General features: G+C 45.4%; 4 protein-coding genes across 7 annotated transcripts in view; 1 reads left to right on the forward strand and 3 right to left on the reverse strand.

The window, feature by feature from the left end:
• LOC135368573 (calcium-activated potassium channel slowpoke-like) overlaps positions 1-8,300 on the reverse strand; it is a 93,939-nt gene extending 85,639 nt beyond the window's left edge. Inside the window, exon 1 of the mRNA XM_064601953.1 lies at positions 7,751-8,300. Within this exon, the coding sequence (XP_064458023.1) occupies positions 7,751-8,131 (381 nt within the window). The 5' untranslated portion in view covers positions 8,132-8,300. The remainder of the gene's footprint in view (positions 1-7,750) is intronic.
• Positions 8,301-9,278: 978 nt separating this feature from the next.
• Positions 9,279-10,896, reverse strand: LOC135368577 (biogenesis of lysosome-related organelles complex 1 subunit 2-like). The gene is made up of 4 exons (XM_064601959.1): positions 10,612-10,896; positions 10,432-10,551; positions 9,697-9,801; positions 9,279-9,511 (listed from the first exon to the last, which is right to left on the reverse strand). The coding sequence occupies exons 1-4, from the start codon at positions 10,706-10,708 to the stop codon at positions 9,480-9,482; spliced, it is 354 nt and encodes a 117-aa protein (XP_064458029.1). The 5' UTR covers positions 10,709-10,896; the 3' UTR covers positions 9,279-9,479.
• A 19-nt stretch (positions 10,897-10,915) lies between these two features.
• Positions 10,916-14,523, forward strand: LOC135368576 (E3 ubiquitin-protein ligase RNF181-like). The gene is made up of 6 exons (XM_064601958.1): positions 10,916-11,192; positions 11,260-11,310; positions 11,381-11,463; positions 12,538-12,647; positions 13,503-13,577; positions 14,419-14,523. The coding sequence occupies exons 1-6, from the start codon at positions 11,113-11,115 to the stop codon at positions 14,476-14,478; spliced, it is 459 nt and encodes a 152-aa protein (XP_064458028.1). The 5' UTR covers positions 10,916-11,112; the 3' UTR covers positions 14,479-14,523.
• On the reverse strand, positions 14,470-17,641 carry LOC135368574 (RNA-binding protein squid-like). Of its 4 annotated transcripts, none has more exons than XM_064601957.1 (7): positions 17,406-17,641; positions 16,299-16,339; positions 16,093-16,220; positions 15,871-16,023; positions 15,536-15,797; positions 15,373-15,453; positions 14,470-14,863 (listed from the first exon to the last, which is right to left on the reverse strand). In XM_064601957.1, the coding sequence occupies exons 1-7, from the start codon at positions 17,585-17,587 to the stop codon at positions 14,775-14,777; spliced, it is 936 nt and encodes a 311-aa protein (XP_064458027.1). In that variant the 5' UTR covers positions 17,588-17,641; the 3' UTR covers positions 14,470-14,774. The 4 variants fall into 4 exon arrangements, with proteins under 4 accessions (XP_064458027.1, XP_064458025.1, XP_064458026.1 ...); XM_064601955.1 differs by having other exon boundaries at positions 15,265-15,453; XM_064601956.1 differs by having other exon boundaries at positions 15,521-15,797.
• Between the last annotated feature and the right edge of the window lie 637 nt (positions 17,642-18,278).

Consider the following 18,278-nt stretch of genomic DNA (forward strand, 5'->3'; position numbering starts at 1 on the left):
CTTTTCGGGGAGTACACCCTTGCCACATACAGTATATCACTCCCTTTGGAGTGTACAATTACTCTCCAGTAGGGCGTTAAAGGTTCTCCTCACGCGCTCCAGGAGTGGGGAAACTCCTTTTTGAGAGTAAATTGTACTCTCCAAAAGGGAGTGATATATGTGGCAAGGAAAAGGAGGAGGAGAAAAAGTACACAATTTTTTCAAGAGTGTAGTCGCGAACGCAAATGAAAGAAGCAAGCGTAGGACGCAAAAGTGCAATTTGAAACAAATGAAGAGATGCCAATAGATTGCGAATAACCACTCGTACACTCTTAAAAATGAACTTCACCACATAGCACGCTCCTGGCCAACCATCACCCCGAATGACAACGTTCTCGTCCCTGATTTGTCGAAAACGGGAGGCGGAGCCTATTTTGTCTCATTATGTACGGCACAAAATAGGCTCCGCCTCCCGTTTTGAACAAATCAGGGGCGAGAACGTTGTCATTCGGGATGATGGTTGGCTAGGAGCGTGCTATGCGGTGAAGTTCATATGAAGAAGGGGCGGTGAAGGGCGTATACACCACTTTTGTTTTGTTGCATTATGCAGTTCATAATCGCCACAAAAATTGCGTGCCCCCCCCCCCCCCCCATTTTCATTAAATCAAGAGGGAGAACGTTGTCATTCGGGATGATGGTTGGCTAGGAGCGGGCTATGCGGTGAAGCTCTGTTTTTAGAGATGTCGTCAACGAAAAGGCGTTCACGCAGACCACCTGTAGGCTTACCAAGCACGCTCCACCCTCAAAGTATACGATAAAGCCGTCGATGACATTGAAAGTATAATGGCTCCAATGACGGTGCACTGTGGGGCATAGTTAACTGTCTGCGTTGTCCGTCCCTACATGGCGTTGCTATTTGCCATTTTGTAAATGATGGCACGTGATGATGGCACAATTGTACGAGGTCTGCAAATGTGTCCCGGAACGGTTTACGTGTCCTCCGCTATTTGCGCCGTCCCGGTGGGAGATTGCGTGAAAAGGGACATCAATTACGGCCGCTTCGATCGAGCTTCACGACGGGCAGATACCGTGGCTGTTGCACGAAAGTCGGACTGGTCAAGGGAAAAGTTTCTGTGTGTCAGCGAGGAGTAGTGTTCCATAGGGGCACGACACACTGCGTTTGAATGATATACATTTGATAATATCACAATAATTGAAGGAACCACGAAATGATTTTCGCGAATTCCAAGTACTCTGCAGGAAACGGTTCTCATGATCCCTCACTATAGCACACATCGACTTTTAACCGTATTCAGTGCACCGGGGGCGCAGTTACCACGCAAAGATAGCGGGGCGTGACCGCCGGATACATCCATTCGAAACGGGCTTACGTCATCAACGTCCAGTCCTCTCAGCCAATTGTGGACGACCGGGAGCACACACCCCGCCGGACCACGTGGGTGCATGGCTTCGGTTTGGACAACAACGACGTCGTATATCTGCCGTCGAAATCAGTACAAATATGGCGAAACGCAAACTGTCAGCGATGTAGGAAGAGATTATGCGACGCGTACAGCGTCTAGCTATCGTTCCCTACAGCAGCTCCCAAAAGGCCACCGACAGAGAGATTTTCTGACGAAGCGGAAGGTCAGAGACGAAAACGTGCTCCGGTAACCATGCTGACAATCAATGGCTATACATTATACTTTTGGTAGGATTTTGTGTCATCGATTAGATATCATCTTAACAAATTGAAAGTGATCGTAGGCTTGTCAAATATTATTGTGGCACATCGTTACGCGGGATAAATGTAAAACAAGCTTGTTTGCAAGTTTTACACAGAGGCGAAGAAAATCGGATCCGAAACTCGTCGGTTATGAGTCTATTTATGCGGAAGGTTCCGGGAGCAATCACGTGTCTACATGAACCAACAGGAATGGCCCACGCTCCTCTGACGTAGGATAACTCGAGACGCTATATGAAAGTGAAATGTTTGGTGGTACAAGGAGCATCGCAGTGAAGACTAGTGAGGGATGCTCGCATATTATCGGTGGTCGGTAGTTCTCTTGTACTGGTACTTCTCTCTTCGTATGTATTTGTCCCTTCTTGTTGTTCCAGCTTCAGAACATCAGTTCTTTCACGTTCTCTTGGACTACCCACATCCCGGAGCAAGCGGGATAGCCCCCCCCCCCTCTCCTTTGACATAATCATCCCCCCTCCTTCACCCTCCCCTATACTCCCTCCCCTCGGTGCACCGAGCCGCCACTCCAGAGCAGGCGGACCGCACCTCCCCCCCCCCCCTACATCACCCCCACTCCATCCCACTGCAACGTTTCAACGTTTCTCGTCTCTAGGAAGTTTGTTCGAAGGGTTTGTATCTCGCATGTTGCACTCTTATGCAGGTATGTAGGTTTTATGGTTACCAAAAAGGCGTGATCCCCGCGCTTTCCACAAATCGACAGCTTCACGACTGTCACGGGGAGGGGATCGTGCGCCCTGGGCCGACTTCACATGGATCTGTGCCGACATTTGTCTTTCCACAAATCAGCGATGCAAGTATCATTCTATGCAATGGTTTACCTTCAGCGTGTTATGTGATAAAGCTCCACTTTAAGAGTGCACGGCACACACACACACACACACAAAAATAAAATAAAAGTAATCAATACCTCAGCTCGCCCTACAATGTGTGCATCATTGAATGCTGCACAAATATCTAAGCGTGACAAACCCCAACAATGAAGTAGAAAAAAAAATTGAAACAGGGGGTCTTGCACTCCCGGTGACTCCGCACGAAAAATATGACGCGTTCTAACGCATAGGTGCGCATACATGTTAGGCAAGGTTTGTATTAAAGCGTCATCGTTTAAAGTATATACGTATCTTCATTTTAAGTATCGTACCTCTAATGCGTGTCTACAGCTCAACCGTGACACCCCCCCAAAAGAGTCGCCCACAATAGGTCGCAGGTGCGTTTACTGTGTAGCGATGACATAAAAAAGAAAGGGAAAGAAAACAGAAGCATCGGAGTATCTCCATTTGTGTCCCGTGGAAAAACAGGGCCACGTCAAATTCACCCGTTGCATTCGCTTGGCACAAAGCCAACTGCAGTGCGCAACGCCGTGGGCTTCGAAGATAGGCTCCGCGAAAAAGTGAAATTTTCTCAGTCAGTGGCTCAGTGCACATCCACCAGCAAGAACCTCACTTTGGGGGGCGGGCGCTTTCTTTGACAAAGCGTGTACCGGGGAAGGGGAGAGGAGGAAACGCCATAATTACGAGGGAGGCGATAGCCCCCCCCCCCCCCCCCCCCTTCCAATCCTTGGATCCGCCACACGGCCCAGGACAAGCAAGACCATTTTTTGATTGTTCCTCGTGGAAGTAGTATTGGAAAGGGCAAATATTTGCTCGAGGCCATGCGGTGCTTGTTAAAAGTTACTTTCTGTCATTGACACGAGAGATGACACTGTCATCTTTACTTTGGGTTTAATTCGAAATGACGTGCTTTTTCTTCTTCGAAGCAAACTGTTACGGGATGGAGGGACGCGTTCTCGTTTTGCGTGGAAGGACAGTTCGATTAGCATCACTGTGGGGCTCATCGTTATGAGTGAGAGGACAGTGCTAAAGTACTTAAATTTTTGCAAGTGTTCTTCAAAAAAAAGTACCTGACGTACTGGGTACTCCTTACCAAGTACATATTCAACGTTTTCCCACAACTATACTCCTACCCTGCTAAGGATCTGGAGGATCTCGTGTCTTATTATGTTGTCTTTTTGTTTATTCATAGTTTGAAAAGCTCAATATTTCAGGTATTTGAGCAGAGACGGCATAAATTCCATGGCGCAATTTCGGATATTCTTTCAGTCTATTCAGCGGTGGAAGTTCTACGCGTACAAACGGGACTTACGAATCTGGAATACGATTTATCCGTTCCGTCCAGAAGAAAATGTCCCCCGATACGATGTGGGAACAGAACATTCCAATTATCCGGCGATATGTCAACGCAAGCTAGGAATTGAGGAATTTTTCATCTTGCGTGAAATATGCCTTGGCCGGCATACATGTCGGCGATGTCTATATAGTGCTTACGGAGGCTGTATTTTCGGTGTCGCCCTAGCAAACGTTTTCACGGCGATTAGAAGATGACAAAAAATCACAAATTCACAACATCAAGATACATAAAACGAGAATTCTAAATCTCGTTAGGCTCTAGAAAACACATCTAAAATCAATACATACATCAAAACATCATTCAACAACATATTCCGTGTGCTCTGAGCTATCTATCTGCTACACGATTTTTCAACTACAGTCCGCTGAGATTTCTGTTTTTAGAGCTAGGTGCATGATATAACATAGTCACAAAACAGATACACAACAAGTAACACATAATCCTCCTGTCCAGAGTGGTTGGACAAACGCATTCGGAAGGGAGGGACCGGCCTAAAGCAATGAGCATTACTGATACCGCTCCCGCTGCGCGAGTAATGGCTTTAAAATGTGAACGAAAGATAAATGCTGAACGTGAACGAAATGCTAAACGAACCCATCCGAAAAAAGGAGCTGCCAGGAGCAGAAATTGCCCCGGCCTTATCTCCCCCAAAGTTAATGACACATTCCGGAACATTAGCTGCATCCCGATATACGTGCGTTCTCAAAATGTCACGGTGTCCAAGTGAAAAAGATAGCTATAAGAGAGATCATTCGGTGCATGTTGTTCTTACGTTCATCTTCTCAGTTCAGCTATGCACCGTTTACAGCCGTAAATGGTACAGATGACCATGCACGATGGTGAAGTATAGATACGTGAGGATTAGAAATGTACGAAAAGCTGGCAAAATATAATAATAATAATAATAATAATAATAATAATAATAATAATAATAATAATAATAATAATAAAGGAGACTTATTAGTACTAACTATATGGGAGTGAACGTTTCGGCGAGCCCGCAGCAGGACAGCTTTCTTGAAACTGATTCCCCAAACAGCTTGTAGGACAAAAGGGGATTTAGACTAATATTAGTCTAAATCCCTACTAATAGTAGTCTAAATCCCTTTTTGTCCTCACAAGCTGTTCGTCTGTTTCTAATTTTCAAACAACCATTACATAAACTACGCATTTAGTTATACTTCTACGTTGATATTGATTGCTTGGGTATTGAGAGCCGGCGCGTGTTTGTGCAATAATAAGATTACAAGTGTGAAAATCAACTTTGTAATGAGCATGTTAAAGTTTACACCCCCCCCCCCCCGTAACAGTCCCTTCGGACTAACAACTTGAACTAAAACAGTATTGAAAATAAATGAATAAAAATACAGTAAAAAAATTGAAACAATGCATAGTTTAGCTCTTACAAATCATACAGGACTTCTTATGCATACCAAATGTTAACGCACATCAGCATGACAGGACGTCTCTAGTTGCTATATGTCTATGAACGTTGGTTGCCCCTGTTACATGCACATGTGGTTCAGAGACAAAGCTCTTCCTTCATCTCTCGAAATTTTACAAACATTGCCGTCGTCAACCTTTACAAAAAAAGAAAAGTGCGTTTTCTGCATTCTCATAGTACACCTTGCGCTTGCTACACACTTAGAAAAAAGGATGGAACAGTTACACCTTTTAGGAGGTAATAGTTTGTCGCATACGTTGTGCCTAAAAGGTTGCAAAGTTCTACCTGCTACCTACGAATGATAGGGTTGCCGTTTCTGATTCGGTGAGCGAGGGGGACGTTCGCCTTTTTGTAGCAATTTGGATATATGATAATTGCTTTTACCACCCTTTTACACCCTTTCTCAGACGCTATGTTGACCTAGGTGTATAGAAGTTACCACCTTTTCACACCTTTTTTTTTTTTTTTTTGAGTGTAGAAAAGCTGCAGTCTACGAACACCTCTCCCGGTGCACACATATTGCCTCATACGGACGCGAAGTCTGCAGAAAATGTTGCGGGCAACAATGTGTACACGTGTGTCAAACGACAGGGAGAGTCAGCTCGTTGGCGCAAGATGTGAATTGAAGGCCAACGGAGTAACAACTGGGCGTGTACTTTGTGTAGAAAAGCAGAATGAATACTGCTCTCTGATGGATGGCACCAGCTGCCTCTGCTAGCCACTACGGGAAGCGCATACAAGGCTTATGCGTAACATCGTCCCTGTCATTAATTCTTCTTGGCTCAGTGTCGCTAATGCGCTTAATCTTATAGTGTGCCCGGTGCCGGCTGTGCTGTCAGGGGCTTTTCCTGGGTTTTCCTCGGACGTTTTCTGACATATGTCGGCACAGTTTCCTTAGAAGTCGGTCCAGGACGCACATTACCCCAGGGCGTCAGCCGTGACGTTGCCCACCTCTGTGAGGCCGACACTAGCACTAGCACCAACACCATCACCGTCAACAAGCAAACGCGGCTGATTTTGATTCGCGCCTCGCTTCGCAGTCATTACGCAGGTCTGATAGCTGGTTCTTAGCTTGCATTGCCGAAACTGTGGGATATGTAACAGGGTCGTAGGTCCCTCTTTCGAATTACTTTGCAGAACGGAAGGCTGCACGATATATTTTGCCGTTGAAGCAGACTTTTTATCTTTTATTTATTGATTGCTTCCCGTCTCATTATTGTGATAGCCTTGTCTGTCGTATGTGGTTTAGTGTCGTTATTGATAGGCACCATAGAAATAAAAATTGAATTATTTGTTTATTTCCTGTTCACGTTTGTCTCGTGCCTGTACACTCTTCGGGCAGGTGGTGGTGGTCGTGACAGGGCTCGCCGTTGTCGGCCTCACAGAGGTGGGCAACGTCACGACTAACGCCCTGGGGGAACGCGCATCCTGGGCCGACTTCTAAGGCAACCGCGCCGACATACCCGGGCAGAACTTCGCCGCATAACACGGTTGTAGCCAATCATCGTACCGGACGACGTCGTTCAATACCCTGATTTGTTGAAAACGGGAGGCGAACGCCTTTTTGTGACAATTAACACAAGTGGATAAATGTGTCACAGATAAAAGGCATACGCCTCCCGTTTTCAACGAATCAGGGTAGAGAACGATGGCAATGGTACCACTCTCTGCAATGCATGGTGTCTCCTTCAACGTGTTATGTGGTGAAGTTCTGTCTCTAGCGCGTACATAAGGCAGGTAAACAGCTCAGTGCTAACGACGCCACCACCAAAACTACCACCAAAGGGAGACTTGGTAGAGAGCACTTTTGGTGGAGAGCAATGGAGAGTACTTAACCTACGCGTTTAATTTAGGCTAGGTGGCGCAAGCTACCTCCCGTTCGTTACCAAGGGAACAGCCACAGTATCCGTTCATCTATCTGAGTGGAGTACGCGGCATATGGGATGCCCGTAACTAATACCATGCTAATACTGATGCGTGTTTCTTATAAGACATACCTAGCGGCGGAGATTCGCGAAAAATACAATACAACATTCTGAACGGCAGCGGCAACATTAGAGGTTCGCTTTGTGATACATTGCGGGATACAATTAAGTGACATGTTCAACGGAGAACACGTACAATTCGTGCATCATTACATAGAGTTGTGCGTATTATCAGTATTCCTGACAGCGAGACTGTCGTTCTATATTGGCTGACGTAGGAGACGGGGACCCACCGTTCCATGCGACGAATTTATTTATCGAAGTCATACGTGGAATGTCGTAATCCGTTCGGTCGTCACAGACGTTCCATAGGTGGTATGAGAGTGCAACAGTGGCGCAAATCCTAGTGCTTTCCGTGTGTGAGTTGGACTACAAAGAAATTAGGACACTCACCAGTATCCTGCCCGTGGTGGTCTGTCCCGAGATGAGTTCCCCTGCCCAATCCTTGGCCTCTGTCATGAACCCGATTTCGGCCCCGCCTTCTCCGGCTTTGCGCTTGGCATCGCGATCGCTGCAGCCCCCGGGAGCAGGTGGACCCTTTTGTTGACCACTGGGTGTTTGCTTGGGAGCTCCTGGGCTGTACGCCGCCGCTTTCTCCTTGCGACAGCACAGGAAGGCAAAGGCACGCCATATCAGGATAATGAAGAGACCCGCCAGGAAGGTAAAGATGCTGGAGAGCAGGAAGCACCACCACTTCCGCTCTTGCATACAGTCGATTTCGCCGCCTGGTAAGTTGGTGGAGGACGAGGGCGACGTCGCCTCGGCAGAACCCATCGCTGCTCAGCGTCCTCATGAGCCTCTAGCCATAGGGTGTCTGTCTCCTACTGCTACAGCTGATGCTGTTGGTGTGTAGGGATACAATTGCTGCTTGCTTTCGTCGTCGTTCGGAGCTGAATGGGGTTTGTCGTTCCGCCCCGCTGGCGCTCGAGTTGCGTCTGCTTGCCCCTCGGAGGCAGCGACGATTGAAGCGCCACCGCAGCGGTCACCCAGTCCACGCGTGCGCGTGCCTCCGCGCAAGCGCGATGGCGCTCCGCGAAGTCGCACGCGAACGTGTGGAGTATTTTTGGTGCGATTCATTTTTTGGCCCACAAACCTGAGCGTTTCTATGATCGGACAGAATGAACAAATGGCAAACACACATTTCTGCGTGATGGAATGTGGCGTGCCTTCGCAGGATACAGACTGAAAAAGTCCAAGCTAGTCGGGAGTGTGCATTTTACAGAAGATGCACAAAGAAAAACGACCCGGCTAGTTGTTGCGTAAGCTTTGTGATTTTCTTAGTGTTTTCAATAAAAGTATGGTTCCGACGTAACAGACTTGCGCATTACGCGGCAGGCGCTTCCATGGGTTTGGAAAAGCTTTCATGTGAAAGCGAAACAACAGAGATATGCGGTTATAAATCCGAAACTGAAACAAGGTCTCTTCCATTTTTGTTAACATATAGGGTCGTCGAACAGCGAACTTCGTATAAATGCCCGGAACTTAATGTTTCTCGAACACATTCGCATAATTTCACAAACAGAGTGAATTAACAATTAGAAAGGCAAAGATGCGAAGCCTTATGCAAGCCACTGTGCACGGGATTCATTGCCATGCAAATAGGCTAAAAGGTGAAGCGGCATTTTAAATAGGCGACCGTATGCTTCAACGATCATCTTAGAGACGAAAACTTTACAGCTTAACATTTGCAGGAATCCTTACATTAATGAGGATGAGAAAGGAGCGTTGTTCGCAACACATTTTCTTGTAACGATCAAAGCCTGTTTGGTTACCATATGTTATATACTGCTGTTCCACAAAGGATCCCAGTGAGTAGAAAACTCCTTGAAAGACTCCTCATAGCTAATGTTCCATTTCTTCGTGGGACTGAGTGTGGAACAAACAAAGGACAATTCCAACAAGGCTCTTATGTGACAGCAGGTGTTTTGCACTGCATTCTTTCAAAAAGCAGCTTTATTTAAAACACTTCCACAATTTGCTTGCTTGCCCTCTTACTTGCAGCCATGCAGAAGAAGTATCCATACACACAAATACAATATCAATTTGAGTTATGAAACGGTAGCAGCAATTCCGGAAATAATCATAAGTTCATAACCCTATGCTCGATAATTATGGTCATGGATCATCTCTTCTCGAGTGCCTTGAACTTTGATTCTGAAATATAATGAAAGTTTCGATAGAGAAATACTTGAAACGCAATAACCCTTACAATTCAATACATGGGTGTCCGCAAGATAGAGTTAATGCACATTTCAAACGCCAATATGCATGTGTGCAGTAGTAATGAAATAACGTGTATGAACAGCCCTCCTGTACTGCCGATGTAGAGAACTACCAACCTAGCCTCTTTGAATAGGCATCAAGCTTGTACGCTGCTTGTTCCAGTTTTGCAACGCTATCTTCAACCTGTTCGATTTGGTCCAGGTAAGGCTTCATACATTTATCTGAAAAAACAAAAAAAACAAGTGTGAATGGCACATGGAATGTGAATGCTGTATGCTATGAATTTCAGCAAGTTAACAGAATGAACAGGAAGTGTGGAAGCATGGTCCAATTTGTGCTTAGACTTCTATACGGTGGATTTTCCTCAGTCAACTGCCAGCAATGAATCAGCATCTCCCCAGGTGGAAAAACAAGCACTCAAGCAGGATGTATGTTCCTGGTGAGGATGAAGTTATGGCAGTCGTGGTGTCTTTCTGTGTTCTAACCTTGGTCTTTGTCTGTCCTTCATAACCAATGATGAAGTTATCCTGACGACCAGACACGGCACATGCTAATACAACTGTGTTACTTTCCTTCATGTTCACAAGATGCCACCTCCAGTGTCTGTATGTGAGTGTGCTCGAGAAAAATATAAAGAAAGAGGGTAAACAGAGTAAGTACGTTGTCCAATGCACTTGACTGAGGCCCTTGATAAGTGGTTGAAAAGTGTGACGTGCACCCTGGAAACAAACATGTGCCACGCTTCCCACTGCGAAGTGTGCGAGTTTGACAGCAGTAGTGATGTAGCAGTCAGTAACTATCGCAATAAAAAAATATATATAGAAAAAGGGCAACAAAATAAGTCTGCTTACACTTTTCGTTCAGTTCTTTCAGTGCTTTATTCACATTGCCAGCAATCTGTTTCATATCACTGTATTTAGTTGTGGTCACCCTATTCATTTCTTCGGTCAGCCTGTAGTCGTCCAATGTAGCTACAAAGCAAGCATAGAATCAGGCATGTATTAAACAATTAGCACAGGCTCTCCACACACCTGACAATTCTGCTTGCACATAATCAGCAGTTTTCTCGAACATTGTAGTGGCCAAATCATTGAGCGTAGCTTGGTCTGTCGTCTCAATCGCTTCCATCTTTCTTCAACTGCGCACGTCAGAAATCAAGTAGACCCGTGGGAACGTGCAGTATCCCAGTTGAAATCTTAAACTGGCACTGAGGTATGCCGTAATCGTTTACGACACCACTACAGTGTCAATACGACGTCCTCAATCTGTCAATACAGCCTCCATTACAAACAGACTTCCTGACATGTGGCGCCATCCCAACTCCTTTGCAGAATTTAACGTGCGGCGCAGCCGCACAGCAGTGACGAGCGACGGCAATAGTTCGAAACATGATGAAAACCAGGAAACTGTTGTGACTGGTTGTTTTGCTTGTGACACACGATGACTGGCAGAAAGTGCTGTCTGAGGTGCTGATCACCCGGTTCTTCACCTCAAAGAACTCCGATCGGATGTGTCTTGTGTAACCACCTGTCATGGCAAGTTACTACGACGAGCATAACTGCACTCCTCTGAGACCAGGTCAAGAGCCTGATCATATGCTACATTTAGCGAGGTGAGCTCTGATCTAATAGCGCGCCCAATGAAATAATAATAGTAATAACACCTTGTCCACACTCCAGATTGCTGATAGACGGTGGATATGGAGCCCATTTTGACATGGAGTACCACAGGTGATACAGCTAATTTGCCCAATGTGCAACAGCACGTTCAAAGCATCATATTCGTTTCTGCGTATTCTAGGCTATTCCCAGATGCAGCCCATCAGCCTCCAGCCTCTAAGCAAGCTGTAGCTTCACTGAAATCTCTTCCAAATGACGACCATGGTAGGTGACCAATTTTCAGCTTTCCAACAGCAGCCTTGTATACTGCAAAGTAATTTATTCTTGGATAATAAATTCCACAATTTGTGCGAACCACCTTTGTCACTTCTGTTAATTCTCACTGAGATGACATGTGTGCTGGAACACATTGAAGATGATGTTCCCCCCCTATTAAACCTTTGAGAAGCTGGAAAATAATGGATTACACTGGAAACATAGAAGATGCATTTCACACATTTCGCTACAAATGCACTTTCTGGAGTTGCGCAGCAAAAGGAACAGCACGACCAATTATGCATACGTCTATGCCATTACACAGGAGGTCAATAACTTATTGATGATGATAAGATAGCATTTTATACAGCAAACGTATCTATGGCTATGCCCAAACCTTATAAATAAAACATTACTTTGCAGAACGATGTGTGATCATTGCCATTTGTCATTCAATGTCAATATTACCACTGAACTTCCACAAGGAAGGATTGATTTCCAAACACAGCTCTAGAATTCACTAAGTCAACAGCAGAAAATTCATCACTTACCAATTTTGTGATATGAATGTATTATACATGGATACACGCTGCAGTAGCCAACTGAGATGGCTGCAATGTCAAACATGAAACCAAATATAAAACTACCAAAACTATGGATACATGCTTTAGAAAGCGTCTATAATTTCCAAGTGCTCAAAACTTGAGATAATCCTTGAAAGGATAAACCCCTTTAAGAGGTACAAGCCCCAAGAACTACATCTAAATAATTTGACATTTCCATTTTACAATGCCCGTGAGGCATTTTCCCCAGTAATCCACATCTTAATCCTGCGGAGAGGTCAGCTGAACCGTATATCATGCTCCATTGCTGTCCCATGGCAGTCCCATAACAGCTATGGCATAAGGATAGTTATCTATAGAAGTACCACAAACTGCATTTCCGTCATAATGCCATAATGTGTGATCCTACATGGCACCATGACTGTTCCTGTTTTCATTGAGTCTACTATCTGCATGTCTGGTTTCTACTTCACTGGCGAGTCACTGTCACACCAAACTTTCAAACTTATGTGTCTTACAGACAGAAAATGTCCTGTGTGCCTAAAGGAATTTGACATATCTGAGCCTGTCACAGAGATGCCCTGCAGCCACGCATTCCACAAAGACTGCATCATTCCATGGCTTAACCGAGTGAGATTAAGTTCACTTACAATTTTCTTGCAAAACCAAGCTCTGTACAGTGAACATTGTGAGGAGGAAGCAGCCACATATTTCACCGACAACCTTCCGAGTTTTCATACTTTAAGGACTCAAAGCTGCACGCAATGTTTCGAACCAAAAAGACCGAAAGTTAACCGTAAAATAGCCGTGATAGGTGACATCCTTGAATATTTTGCGCAGCACCACTTAACCCCTCATGCTTAGCAGTCTACAATAGCACCTTGGTTTTGAGCCCACATAAGTCCGTGCGAATTACGCAATGAGCATTTAATGTGGGCTCTTTTTACCGGTCCATCAGACAAGTCACCAAAAACCATTTCATGCATCACCACAAGTCCACAGCTTGGAGAGCCACCAGTAAAGGTCCAATACCTGCCGATAAATGTATCTGGTCCAGCCATACAACTATCCGCTTTACTGGTAATGGACTTCAGAAAATAGGGAATTAAAGGAGAACGTAGAAGCTCCACACTGACAGTTCTGAAAACATAAGCCAATCGCTTAATTCCTTTGGAGTGTCTCACATCACATTGGTAACATCAAATTTTCTGACAGCGATATGGAGTCTGAATCAGAGGGAGTTTACGATTTCCTAAAACACCCTACTACGTATGCTTTTCTTTTGCATAGCTGTCTATCTAGAGGGTGCGTTCCTTGTCAGTATGGCAATTCGCTTTATGACCGAAATCTATGGGGACAGCTGTGGTCACATTGACGAGGGTTCGTCGTATATCTATTCACTTCGGTTTTAAAACAAATATTCGCATATGTCCGTTAACTGACAATAACATGGTGCTAAAATGCCACATTTGCTAAACTTCTTAGATGAACTCGTGCCCAGTCTGCCGATTTGAACTGCCCACGGATGATCCAGACTATGAAGCATACAAGGCACAAAAGGCAAGTAGACACAAAACGTGTCAACAATTGATTCCAACAACACACACCCTGCAGCCAGTAACACAGCAAGTAGTTCTAAAGTAGCCAACTGAATAAACCAAATGCTGCCACCAGGCCATAGTGTGCTGAACTTCGGGTTAAACTGAAACGTTTAGGGTTGCAGTAAATAGCTCCCAGCACAGCATCAGAAAGTAATGGTTGTTCACCTATGCAGATTAACATTTGAACAGAGATCAATGGTCCCTTAACTAGACTAACGCTTAGCTCTGCTTTACTAAAGGTAGTTATGGTCACTGAAGCATTCATCACGTCACTAACGTTTGTAAAGAAAGAATTCTGTCAAGTTAAGCAACCTTTGGTCTAGGTGCAAAGCTAACCAGCGTTGGTCCTTAGTTGTAATTGAGCCAGCAGCTGCCTCGGCACTTCAAACCCCACTAGACTGCCATCTAAACAGTCTCGTCCATTCTGAATTAGCCTAAGAGGGGCTTTCAGCAGTCTCACTGGCCACCGGAAAGGGTAGCGCAGTTCTAGCAACTCCTGAACGGTTAAAAGCACACTGTGAACACACTAAACCATTTACCACAACGGTGAGGAGGAGCTTAGGGCCACTGGTGCAGCAAGTCTTCCCAAACCAACCGAAGGAGGGTAGACAGAAACCCCGCAGTCTTGCAACAGAAAACAACTCAGTCAAGCCAAAAACTCACATCAAGTAAAGAAAACACCAACAATTGTGGTCCAGTCAGACAGAATATACAAGGACCCCCCCCCCAAACAACAAATTTTGGTGCAGCACCAGCAGCCCTATTCCTCCTCCTCCTAACAGAACTTTTCTCCTCTACAGGAAAGAATAAAGAAGAGAGAAGCCACCCTACAAGAACTGCACAACTCAATGTTCGGATGACTACACTCTTTTACTGCCACAGTAAAAAAATTCCACTATATACAACTTGTCAATCAATTTTTCTCGTTCCTCTGCTTACTTGAGTGTTGATGAAAATACACAAAACAATGGAGTAACAAGAAGACGAAGGGAATGAATGCTACTGCCACTTTTCTCATTTTAAAAACAAATTTGATCTCGGGATGGTAGTTCTCATGGTTTGGCTTGACGACGGTGACAAAGTTACACAAATGAAGACGTGGTAGAAATGCACGCCGAAGTGTGCACATCTGTGTGCGTGTTTTCAGCAACATGCATTAACGGTTGTAGGGGTGATAGCCTCCACTGCCGCCGCCATTTCCTCCTCCCCCACGGCGTGTCTTCCCGCCGAAGTTACTCTGTTGGCCTGCAAACAGAAAGTCAGATTAACGGGATCTGGAACCCCCTCGGGTGGACTAAGCTACCCCCGCAACATAGAGCGCACCAGGAGGCGAAAGCTGCTGATGCGCACAACCCAAACAAATCCAATCAAACAAAGCAATCAACTGCTATCAGGGAAAAGCTATCGACTACACCACAACTCATTAGAGCCTTTCTTCACATTAAAAAAAGAAAAAGCACCCACATAAAGACTACATACCTCAGCACATTACAATAAAACTGATAAAGCGCATCTATTTATTTTGTGTTTTTGTTCTACAGAGAAAACAAGCAATGTACAGTATGTTGTGTCGGAGAACATAGCCATATTCCATACACCCTCCAAACACGACATATCCCATCCTTCTGTCGGAGCGCACTACCTACCGTATCCGCTTCCATAACCCCCCTGGCCTCCGCCATAGTTCCACCCGCCAGAGTAGTCGTAACCGCCTCCATAGCCGCCGCCGTAGCCACTACCATAATCGTAGTTACCGTAGCCACCGTAACCGCCTTGGCCATAACCACCGTAGCCGCCCTGGCCACCACCGTAGCCACCGCCGCCCCAGCCTTGACCTGGAAGCAATCGGGACACGGCTTACTTCAGACATGGCCTCCAACAAAGCGCAGCATGAAGACAGACCAGAAGGATTCTCACCGCCACGTCCACCGCGTCCTCCTCGGCCACCACCAGCACCGCGTCCTCCTCCGGGAAATCCTCCCCAGCCGCCGCCTCCACCTCGCATGCTGCGGGGATCTGGTTTCGGTGTGGCCTTCTTGATGTCGCACTCCTTGTTGCCGATCTTCTGCTTCGGCTCTCTGCACACCATTTCCACAGAGTCCTCACGTTCAAATGTTACAAACGCAAACTGCCGCCTCTGGTTCTTTGCCTTGTCGAACGGAAGTTCCACACTTTCGACCTTGACAGAACGAGATTGCTGTGAAACACTAGAACGCAATGAAACGGTGCGAAAAGTGTAAAACGAAACCTACGGGGCCAAACTTCTCGAAGTAGGCCTTGATGTCAGCCTCTGGCATTTCGGCTTCCAAGCCACCTACAAAGATCTTTTTTATACCAGGCCTCGCCTTCGCCGGCTTGGGGTCTATTTGTTTGCCCTTTACGGAGTGTGGGGATTCTTTCAAGACCTAGAGAGCAGGACAGAGGAACGCATTAAAATCTCGATCCAAAACAAGCTGCGCGACAAGGCTACTCACCGCAGCAAGAGCATCTTTGGATGTGAATGTAACAAAGCCGAAGCCTCTTGACTTTCCCGTTGTTGGGTCAGTCTTGATGTTGACGTCGGCAACTGTGCCGAACTTTGAAAAGTATTCCCTCAGATCCTCTGGAAGGACAAAAACATTGACATTAGACATTATTGTAAAGCTCCAGAACACACTATGTGCAATGAAGGTGGACATACTGTTTTCTGTATCCCAGCTGATGCCACCAACAAACAGCTTCCTAAAAGAAACACAAATGAGGGCATGAAAGGGGGAAGAACCAACAGAACTTATCTAGAACCCTGCGAACACGACTACACATTACTTACTTACATTACCTTTACATTATCAAATCACCACACACAACGAACACATTACAGTTACAATGCAAGTTTTTTACAAAAAATGAAGCCACTTGGAACAGCAGGTAGAACTTCAAGAGACGGCTGAGTTAGTGATAGCTGCTGTGGCGACTGAGTAATGCTTTACTCTTCCTTAGGCCCGTGGTTAAGGTAATGATGTTACATCTGCTACTAGTGTGGGAGAAAAAGGAGAAAAGTCTTGTACGTGGTACGTGTACTACAGGTTCTGGTAGCACATTAGCTTGCTTAGTTTCATACAAAACTCAGCAAATGTACCATTGTGCCAGCGACGTGCATCATGTTCCTGGAGAGACGAGCTGGACACACCTGTTGGAAATGAAAGTAATGTTAACAGCCAGAAAACATGGCAATGTCCGCGAACCCCTAATTCTCGCAAGGGTCCGGCTTAACACCTTTACGTTAAGACTATTCTGTGGCGTCGTTAACTCCAGAAACCGGCATCATTATCTGCAAAGAATCATTAAGTTTAAAACTAGTGTTATTGACAAAGTTTGAAGCAGTTGAGAAACTGAGAAGGCACTTAAACGTTTCAGCACACAATTGCAGAGACGCACAGGAAGAAAATATCCACAGGAACTTAACTCCGGAATGGCGATCGATAATGGCGCAACTCTGCTACAAAGTCAAAGAAGGTACCTTAAGACAAAGGATTATTAAAAAAGAGTTCCAAAATATTGCAGACTGCTTCAAATGCTGCCGATGGCTTACAAACCTATTCATGGATGGCAATAGAGTGTGTAGGATTATTTGAGATTGAAAGACAAGATGGCGCCAATGAACAAAGGAACAAAGAGCGTCACTGACTGCAATACCACATCAAAGACGCCCACATCAAAGACGCTTACAGAACTCCTCTCTGTATTAGAACGGTGTCTATCACGCAAGTATTATTGCATCAAAACCTAACCGACACGAGGAATTTACCTTTCGTCTTCGTTGCCCTTCGTTTCTGCGCTGCCATTTTGGGTGCCGTCATTTACACCACTGGCACCGGTGCCGTCTTGCTGATACTGGCCGTCCGCAAACTGGCCCTCGTTATAATCACCGTACTGTCCATCGGCAGAAAAATCTCCTTCGCCGTAATTACCTTGATCTCCGTCGGCCATAACTCTAGCTCTACAGCACAACACACATCAACAACTTGACCGGTAGAGAAGTGAGCCCGCCTCGTGTGTGGGTTTATATAGATTGCATCACGTGACTTACTCCCTTTCTGTGATTGGCTAATTTTAAAGCTCCCGACCGCACCCAACTCTTTTATTTTATGAATATAACTGGTTAGAAAATGTAAAAATTATACAGTGATTTTTCTGCACCTGTGACACCATTTGTTCCGTCACAGATCAAAAGACATCAAACTATGCATAGCTGTTTGACCGTTTGACGGATGCATGGACGCCGGCATTACGCCGAATAAAGAAAATGGCGGTACTACAAAATGCGATAGTTGCTTTAAACTTCACTGTTTTTGTCCAGTGTGCTGCACTCCGCAAAAAGCCACACATTCAAAGCATTAAAATCTAGTTTTGTCCCATAGAGCCATGAGTGTTATCTCGTCTGCTTGTTTTCCTAATGAAACAGTGTATGATATATGGTACCTAAAATATCAAACTGAGCCTGTCATGATCTATCGGCAGATGATAGAGCAGAACAGAACAAATGCAGAAGTAACTTACTTGTCAAATGAACAAAGTTAGCACTGTGTTAAACTGAAGTATCGAATTCCATGCATTCGAAAGCTGTAAATTTCCGACCATGTCGGAAATACAAGTAGCTTACAGCGTGGCTACCAGCAAT

The sequence above is a fragment of the Ornithodoros turicata genome, chromosome 9 (genome assembly GCF_037126465.1).
Source record: "Ornithodoros turicata isolate Travis chromosome 9, ASM3712646v1, whole genome shotgun sequence".
In the NCBI taxonomy this organism is placed as follows: Eukaryota; Metazoa; Arthropoda; class Arachnida; order Ixodida; family Argasidae; genus Ornithodoros; species Ornithodoros turicata.